This window comes from Rhinoraja longicauda, chromosome 10 (genome assembly GCF_053455715.1).
Source record: "Rhinoraja longicauda isolate Sanriku21f chromosome 10, sRhiLon1.1, whole genome shotgun sequence".
In the NCBI taxonomy this organism is placed as follows: Eukaryota; Metazoa; Chordata; class Chondrichthyes; order Rajiformes; family Arhynchobatidae; genus Rhinoraja; species Rhinoraja longicauda.
In genome coordinates this window covers 35,449,332-35,458,630 of record NC_135962.1, presented here as the reverse complement: position 1 = coordinate 35,458,630, position 9,299 = coordinate 35,449,332, and the positions used below count along the sequence as shown (strand labels likewise).

The window sequence follows — 9,299 nt, the reverse complement described above, 5'->3', positions numbered from 1 at the left end:
TAATTTCATACACCTTTATAAAATCACCCCTCAGCCACTTGAACTCAAGAAATAAACTCCGAGCCTGCCTACCTCTCCTTATAGCACAGACTCTTGAGTCCTGTCAACAACCTCACTAGCCCAAACTAACTTTAAGTGGATTCATTCCACCTCAAAAATACCCAAATCCTCAAAAAGCAAGTTCTGCAGAAATGGTGGCATGCCACTGGTGGTACAGAGATAATTTGGTAAGATTTCATGTGTTATTACTGCCATCCTTAGCAGGTCTTTGTCCAAAGAAGTCAAAGCATGATCTATATCTGATGAAACAAGATGCTGCACATACTCTATAGATCTTTATTCCGATTGCATTATATTACATTCGAATGTGGCAACAACAATCAAAATGACAAAATATTCCTTTTAATCAAAGGAATGTACCATTAAATAAATAATAAAAAACAATGTAAGAACTTTAAATAGCAAAATTTATTACACATTAACATCCATTTCCATATAACTTTATAAAGATTAAGTTGCAATAATATATTTTTTATATTGTAACTGTATCACATTTATATTGTATACAGTCGATCTTTGCTTCAAAAAGTAATAAGTCATGATAGCATACTGTGTTACACAAAACTAAATTATATTCACAGAATATACATTCCTGTGCATTTAAAAACGTGACTGCCTTTAAGCCAAAGGTATTGAAACTGTGCCATTTGCTCTGCTTCTAGTTCGAGTATGGACAGTGGACTCCGTGACATCTTCTGTTTGCTCCTCATTTTTCTTCTCTTTTAATCTGTTGATAAACTTTAAAGTTATTTCATCCCATTCTTCTGGTAGCAGCATCAATAGGAAGCCAATGCATATAATGGTTGTGGCAGCCAACCTCACCATGCTAAATATCACCTCGTGTTTCAGAAGGTCAACAGCTGTAAAAAAATGGCAAATAAATTCTTTAGAAAATGTTCCTGTACAGTTTACTATTAAAGATGCAAGTTAGAATATTAGATACATACAGTTCAAATGCAACTTCATAATTATCTTAAAAGAAGTCCTTGAATTATCTGATTATTTCATTACTTGTTTCATTGCAAAATATATTCCAATAAACTCAAACTTATTTGTGTGTTAGTCTAAGAATTAGATGTGTTGTGTATCCTACGAGATTAAAAAAAAGGAATTTTAAAAATCTAATTTCCTTGCCTTACATCAGTAAAATCTGGATCATTGTCAAACAGATAATTTAAAATACTTGGCAGTATCCAGAAGGATAAATGCTGGGATGATGTTTCTTATGACAAGGGTGTCTAGAGTTGATGGTCACAGTCTAAAAACAAATGGTTGGCCATTTGAAACCAGACAAATATATTCTGCTGCAAGATGGTGAATCTTTGGAACTCTCTGGAATCTGGAAGCATAGTCTGAGTCCATTCAAGACAGAAGCTTTCCAGACTGAGGGAGATCTCTCCACCATATGAATATCATATGTTTCCTTTAATGTATTATAATTTTGGATATATAGGAAGCAATGGATAATGCAGAGGTGGTGCAAAGGGCAAAGATCACCATGACTTTATTAAATGATGCGGCAGATGGAAGCACCAATGGTACCAAAGTGAAAATGGTTGCGAGCCTCAAATTCCGAGGCATAAATATGACCAACAAACTATCCTGGACCAATCACATTGAAACTATGGCTAAAAAAACACACCAATATGCAGGAGACTGGAAACAGTTTTAAATACTTGGGAGTCCACATCACAGAGGATCTGACATGGGCAACGCACATTGCCGCACTGGTGGGTAAGGCAAAGCAGCGCCTTTACCACCTTAGATAGCTGAGGAAATTCAGAGTGGCTCTGAGGATCCTTCATTGCTTCTACTCTGGGGCTGTAGAGAGCATCCTGTCTGGTTTGGGAACAGCTCTGCCCAGGACAGGATGGCCCTGCAGAGAGTAGTGCGTTCGGCAGAACGCACCATGGGAACTACACTCGCCCTCCTGCAGGACCTATACATCAGGAGGTGCAGATCCAGAGCAAGCAAGATTATGAGGGACCCCTGCCACCCCAGCAACGTACTGTTCCAGATGCCACGGTCAGGAAAACGCCTCTGCTGTCACGCTGTGAAAACGGAGAGGATGAGACGGAGTTTCTTCCCACAGGCCATCAGGACTGTTAACTTTTATAACTCCAGGGACTAAATTTTGTCTTCTCTGTATTAACTTTATTTATATGCTGAAACTGTAATTATTTTTGTGCACAATCCGCAGGCATTGCCACTTTCATATCACTGCACATCGTGTATGTGCATGTGACAAATAAACTTGACTTGACAGCTCTGCCCAAGCCCACAAGAAATTGCAAAGAGTTATGGATGTAATTCAGTTCATCACACAGACAAGACTCCCCACCATCTATACTTCATGGTGCCTCGGGAAAGCAGCCAACATAATCAAGGATTTTTTCCATCCAGTCATTCCTTCTTCTCCTTGCTCCTATTAGGCAGAAGTTCCAAAAGCTTGAAAGAATGTACCACCAGATTCAAGAACATTTTTTTCTCTCTATTATCAGACCTCTCAATGGTCCTCCCATAAGCTAGAGTACTGCCCCGATCCTCCAACCTACCTCATTGTGGACCTTTTCTCTAGAACGGTTAAGCTATAATGCTGAGAAGCAATATTCTGCAACCAGGTATTTTTTTCTATGCTTGACCTGTTGTACTTGGGGTTAGCCTGATTGTATTCATGTACAGTATTATCTAACTTGATCGGATGGCACCTAAACAAAAGCTCTTTCACTGGATTTCGGTACACATTACAATAATAAATCTAAAGCTAAAATAGCCTATTTTGGCTTCTATATCTCATGTTATTATGAGATAGTTCATTTGAAGGTCAGTAATTTCTCATTATTCTGAACCTCTACCTGAATTTAAGCTGCTTGATATAAACCACTGACGGTGAGGAAGAGCTCATGAAGAATTAATAAGTGCAATATGTCACCATGTTGTCTTTGTAGATGCCTCCACATATATTTTGACACATTTGAGTGTTCCCACATCACACGATAGGCTGCCACAGAGCTGCACCATCAAGGTGACCAGTGGACAACATATGGCTCAGGGATGGCCTGTTTCATAGAAAGGAATTGCATTTTTATAGCACCTTATGTGACAGGTGCATTGGAGCCATTCATGGTTTTAATACATACAAATCCATAGCAGATTTTAAACAGTCAAGTCCACTCAATCAAGATGACTTCATTGGATAACATTTCACAAAGATCACATTAAAGAAGAAGAAATAAAAGAAAAATTAGGAGCAGACAGAGCCTCTGTACATCCACAGGATTTACTTTACCATTTGAGAAGAATCTGTGTGAAATTCTTGCAACCACCCACCATGCAGCAATGCGTGTTTTATCGTGACAAGGTTTGATAGCAGACATTTGCAGAAAACAGGAGCAGCAAAGGACAGCAAAACAGAGCCTGAGGAATTTCCACCGAGGAAAATCTCAGGCTGACGAAGGGTTCTGACTAGAAAAGTCGCCTACTCATTGCCTCCAGAGATGCTGTGAGACTCGTTGAGTTTGTTTAGAGATTCAGTGCGGAAACACTCTCTTCGGCCCACTGACTCCGCAAAGACCAGTGATTCCCGCACATTAACTCTATCCTACACACACACTTGGGACAATTTACACTTATACAAGTCAATTAACCTACAAACCTGTACGTCTTTGGAGTGTGAGAGGAAACCGAAGATCTCGGAGAAAACCCACTAAGTCAAAGGGAGAACATACAAACTCTGAACAAACAACACCCGTAGTCGGAATTCAACCCGGGTCTTGGGCACTGACAGGCAGCAAAGACTACTTTAAGCCAACTGTTTGTCTCCTTGTAATATTTTATAGCCAAAAGTACAGCAAAAAAAAAAAATCATCTGATGCTTTCAATCTAACAAAGAATAGGGAAGAGAAGGCAAAAAAATCACCTGCATTTCCAGGGATACTCAGTACAGTCCCAATGGATATGAGTATGGGATATGTTAAGACAACGCTGAGGTTTACAAGTATATTGAAGGCTGCAGAAAAAGCAAGAACAAAAACGAATATTAGTTGGAGGTAAATTGTTTTCAACATTTTCATTCTTGGAGAGAACATCAAATGTTTGTGGAGATTCCTATCTGTCATGATATTAGCTAAATAAATAAGTTGCTCTGGAAACTGGATCGAATTATTTCGTACATGTGGACATGGGTTTTTGTGGGAAAAGCTGTTGGTCGTCATTACTCTTTCTGATGAACATGATACCCATTTCTATAGCCCAGTTTGAACAGTTGGATCAGCAGCGATGGATCCTCCTCATTTCAAAATAATTTAATCTGTGTAGCCATGGGTGATATTGTTTTCCCTCCAATTATCTGCTCTGACCCAACAAACACTTCCTAAGGCAAAGCTGTTCAGTTATATTAAGGAAGCTCATCCTCCATCCAGGGACCGAGTGTGCTAGGCAGTGACATGTTGCATCTCTCTACTGTGGTGCTGCTGTCTGGTGAGGAGCATCCAAGGAGAACATCAAGAGGTTCTTCATCCTCAAAGATGTTCATAAAGCATAACGGAGTCAGAGGGAATTGTGCCAACTCCAGACAAACGCAGCAGCTCCTCCTTCTGTAGTCGAGAGGGGTGGATTTGAGAGAGGAACTCCGAGAGGTAAAGACCTGGCAAACCGTGGTCTTCGCATCAGAATCAAGATCATCTTCAGATCTAGAGTTCACTCGTGGAGCAGGATGAGACATGCTCACAGTTCTTCTTCCAAAAGATTCAGAGAGGGAGCTCTGTAATCCACAGTCTTAAGGAAGAGGACGGCTCAGTAACATCCTCGCACACAGACATATTGACGATCTGCAGATCCTTCCATATTGGTCTGTATGACAGACACGCCACAGATAGCACAGCCTCCCAGAACTCTATCGCAGTGGTCTCGGAGGACAGCAAGTGGGAAAGTCTGGACCAACCACAGACTGGATGGGCCCGGACCGGCTGGCAATATATAGTGCTTTGTTGCTTCTGGCTGGCAGCATGTCAGACTCCATGGAAAAGGGCATCAACATCACCCTCATCTACAAGCAGGAGAGGGATAAGGATGATATCAGGAATTGGGGACCCATCTCGCTACTAAATGTGGACTATAAGATCCTGTCCAAGTCTATCGTCAACTGGGTTAAGTCTGCTCCTGGACAAGTGATCCACCTGGATCAAACCTCTGTTGTTCTTGGCAGGCATCGTGGTGATGCTCAGGGATACCTTCACCAATGAGCAGGACAGATCGGTGAACACCTGTTGGTCAGCTTGGACCAGGAGCAGGCCTTTGACAAAACGCACACGTAGATGATGGATGTGCTCTCCAAAATAGGCTTTGGGGAAGGAAACAGGAACTGGACCCAGCTATCGGGCCACTGATATCTGCAGTGCAATCCAAATTAATAGGTGGGAAATAGATAGTTTCCCCATCAGGTCTGGAATCAGGTGAGGTTGCCCTATCTTATTTGTGTGCTGTTTACTCCTTTACTGAATTCATCGGGAAGGACTAGAGCATTAGATGTGATAAACTGCTCCCCCTCTGTGATAAATTTGTGTCTACCTTCGATTTAAACCAGCATCTGCAGTTTTTTTTCCCTACACATAAGAAAGGTGTCGTTGCACAGCAATGAGGACACTCAGATCAATATCTCCCTGTACATAGATGATGTCACCCTCTTTTACTCAGACCCATGGTCGATCTGCAGATTGATCAGCATCTGCAACCAATTTGAATTGGCATCAGGAGCCAGAGTCAACTGTAGGAAGAGCAAGGCCAGGCTGTTCAGCAACTGGCCCGACCGATCTTCCGTTCCCTTCACCAGGTCTGACCTTGAAGGTGCTGGGGTTCTGGTTCAGAAATGCTGAGGTGTGCAACAAGAATTGGCCTGAGTGGATAGCTATGGTCAAGCAAAAATTGGGTATGTGGAAACAGAGCACCCTCTCGATAACTGGGAAAAATTTGTACATCAGGTGTGGGGTGCTTTCAGGGGTAGGTGTGGCCCATCCCCTGCACCTCTGCCTCGGTGATCACCCGGGCTGTCTTCCAGTTCATCAGGGGATCAAAGATGGAGCGGTTCTGTTGGGTCATGGTGCATAAGTCAGCAAACAACAGGGACAAAAGCATGCCCGATGTCACCCTCACCCCGATGGTCACCTTTGTGTGTGGTTGTGCATAGAGCCAAAGTACTTGGGCAACAAGTGTCATTACCTACTGAAGTTCTACCTGTCCCAAGTGTTGCAAAGGATGGGACTGGAATGGCTGCTGCACAATGTGCCAGTCCTTTGTGGAAATGTTCTTTATGACCAACACATTTGACCACATTGATTGACCAGTGGTCAGTACGGAATATCCTGCAGACATTGCAGGAAAAGGACTTGATGGATCTGGTGACATTGTTCCCTGAGCAGACTGCCAAGTTTATCTGATGAAATGCATCATTGCCAGAACACACCAACAAGCACCAGGAACTCGCTTGGCTGGTGTTGAGAGGAGATGGTTGCCTTCTTCTTCGCCAAATGTGAATTTGCAAAGAGGATCTGGAGAATGATATGGGGGTTCTGCAGTTTATCCTGAACAGCTCCATGACAGAGGAGTCCCTGATTTACGGGCAGCTTCCAGGGACATGTTCGGAGACGGACATCAAGTGCTGCTGGAAGATCATCAACTTGGTGAAAGACGCTCTTTGGTCTGCCCGAAATTCATTGGCCTCCCAGCACAGTGAGATGTCCATCAGGGAATGTTGCCAACTGGCCCATTCCAGACTGCAGAAGTACATGCTGAGGGACTCACCGAAGCTTGGCGCAGCCAATGCCAAGGCGATGTGGAGGAGGACTATAGTCTGGGGACCTTTCATTGCTGAACATTGAAGGGCAGAATCTGGCAGAACCCCTCAAACAAGGGAATGGAACTCACTCCAGGGGGCCACATGAGAGGCAAGGGTGTTTTGTTTAAATATAGGTGTTTGCACTGCTGAGTCTGACACTAATGAATTTATAGGCACTGACAATGTCTAGGGTTTTTGCACAGTTTTTGTTTTGTATATATTTTCTATTCCGAATAAACTGGAAGAAGTGTATTTTAACTGCAATAAAACTGCAACATGCAACTAAAATTTTAAAAGCACCTTCACAGGAAATATAATATATTAGATAATATAGGATTAGTTTCATTATTTTAACAAAATCAAATCATTTTTCAAAGAGGCATACAAATTACTCACCTAACCAAAGCCCCGCGATTCCACAAAGGTAACCCCAAGGCAAAGCAGAAAATGAGGACCAGTACTCCACTTTCGTAAAGTACAAGATCACCGGTGCTGAGGATATAAAAATTAAGTTGAAGATGCCCAGGATGGAAATAAAATAGGCCGCTTCACCAAAATTTGCACTTCCAAGAAACATTTTAAACAGGACCTGGAAAAGAGATTTAAGGAAACCAGAATAAGACAATTTAATATGTGGTATTTTCAGCAAAATTACGCTCAATGTATCTTGTTCATCATAAGATCAAATTGTAACTAAACCATGTAAACAAACAAGGATTTTAAATACATTTGCCATAAAAAACAGAAACATTCTGGAAATATCCAATAGGTTACGCATCGAACATGTAACCTGTTGCTACTGGGGTCAAAGCCCAGTTTTCACTTGATCCCTTAATTTAAAAAAAGTCAATTCAACCAAACCAATACATTCTGATTATATAACTGTATACAGATACTTGGAAACTTTTCTATCACTTTCCAGGTAACTAAGCCACAGTGATATTTTGTTAGCAATCTTGATTTATTTTCTTAGTTTGCATCAGAAATAACCACAAGTGGCATTATTAATAGGTTCATCAACCAATGGTCCACATGTAATATAACATGTCAACATATAATTTGAAATAAAATATTGACCTACTCTTAGAAATAATGGTTACATCAAGTTTAAACCATAATGTTGTATTCTTAATGTTTTAATGTTTTATGCTTTATTCTTAATTGTTACTGTATGTTTGTGTTGCTACTTGCAAGTGGAGCACCAAAGCATATTCCTTGTATGTGTACATACTTGGCCAATAAACTTATTCATTCATTCATTCATTCATTCATTCATTCAGTCCTTTATTCAAAGCATCAAAAGATCGGAATTGTTTTTCACACTAGGAAGCTATCATCTGGTTTGGAACAATTACTGTCAACCTCTCTCCAAACTTAAAGCAATGTTTAGAGCAGCTTGTCTCTCCTTCGATTCGTGGACTGTAAATGAGCCGTTAACATCTAATGTGGTCTTAAAACATTTTGGAAAAACATAAAATATAAAGAGCAAATGGTATCTTAGATTATCACCTCATACAAAATGCAACACCTCAATACATTCTTCTCAGTACTCACCCAGAACTATCATCATATCATATATATATACAGCCGGAAACAGGCCTTTTCGGCCCACCAAGTCCGTGCCGCCCAGTGATCCCCGCACATTAACACTATCCTACACCCACTAGGGACAATTTTTATATTTACCCAGCCAATTAACCTACATACCTGCACGTCTTTGGAGTGTGGGAGGAAACCGAAGATCTCGGAGAAAACCCACGCAGGTCACGGGGAGAACGTACAAACTCCTTACAGTGCAGCACCCGTAGTCAGGATCGAACCTGAGTCGACGGCGCTGCATTCGCTGTAAAGCAGCAACTCTACCGCTGCGCAGCCTAGTTATATTCAAATATCCAAAGTGGGATTTGAACCCAGAAGTTTACAATTGAGAAACGAGCACCGTCTTCTTCCACCATTATTGAACGTGGGAAAAGTTTGTTTTGTTTTAAAAGATAATGAGATTTGAAGAATTGTTCTCAATCTCAAAAATGTAAATTATCCAAACACTGAAAACACCAAACAATCGTGAACCGCAAAATGATTAACATTGCATTTAGTAATTTAGTACCCATTTTCTTTGCTTTTCTGTGCTAAATGCACCTCCTGAGGATCATGCTCAGTCCACCATAATAATTGTGATTGCAGTGGTCTGCCTCAGTACCCACAGCTTTGCAGGAGCTGTGCTCAGAATTTGGGGCAGAAATCCAACAGCAACAGTGATAACGTCCCCAAAAGAAGGACCTTCAAGGTATTGTCCATGAGCACAGCATGTAAAAGATGATCAGTGCTGAGATGGTTTTATTCTGGTCCTTCAGAAAGAAGATAATGCTCCTTCCACAAGCTAGGGTATTGTCCAATTCTCCTCTAC

At 41.3% G+C, this 9,299-nt stretch overlaps 1 protein-coding gene across 3 annotated transcripts in view; it reads right to left on the bottom strand.

The window, feature by feature from the left end:
* Window positions 1-371: 371 nt before the first annotated feature.
* The window catches only part of slc35f4 (solute carrier family 35 member F4), a 77,216-nt gene continuing 68,288 nt past the window's right edge, over window positions 372-9,299 (bottom strand). The window contains exons 5-7 of one of the 3 annotated variants that reach the window (XM_078406631.1): window positions 7,289-7,481; window positions 3,980-4,069; window positions 372-920 (exon numbers count right to left, since the gene is read on the bottom strand). In XM_078406631.1, coding sequence (XP_078262757.1) covers window positions 679-920; window positions 3,980-4,069; window positions 7,289-7,481 — 525 coding nt within the window. In that variant the 3' untranslated portion in view covers window positions 372-678. The remainder of the gene's footprint in view (window positions 921-3,979; window positions 4,070-7,288; window positions 7,482-9,299) is intronic. The other 2 variants (XM_078406630.1, XM_078406632.1) reach the window with 2 other exon arrangements.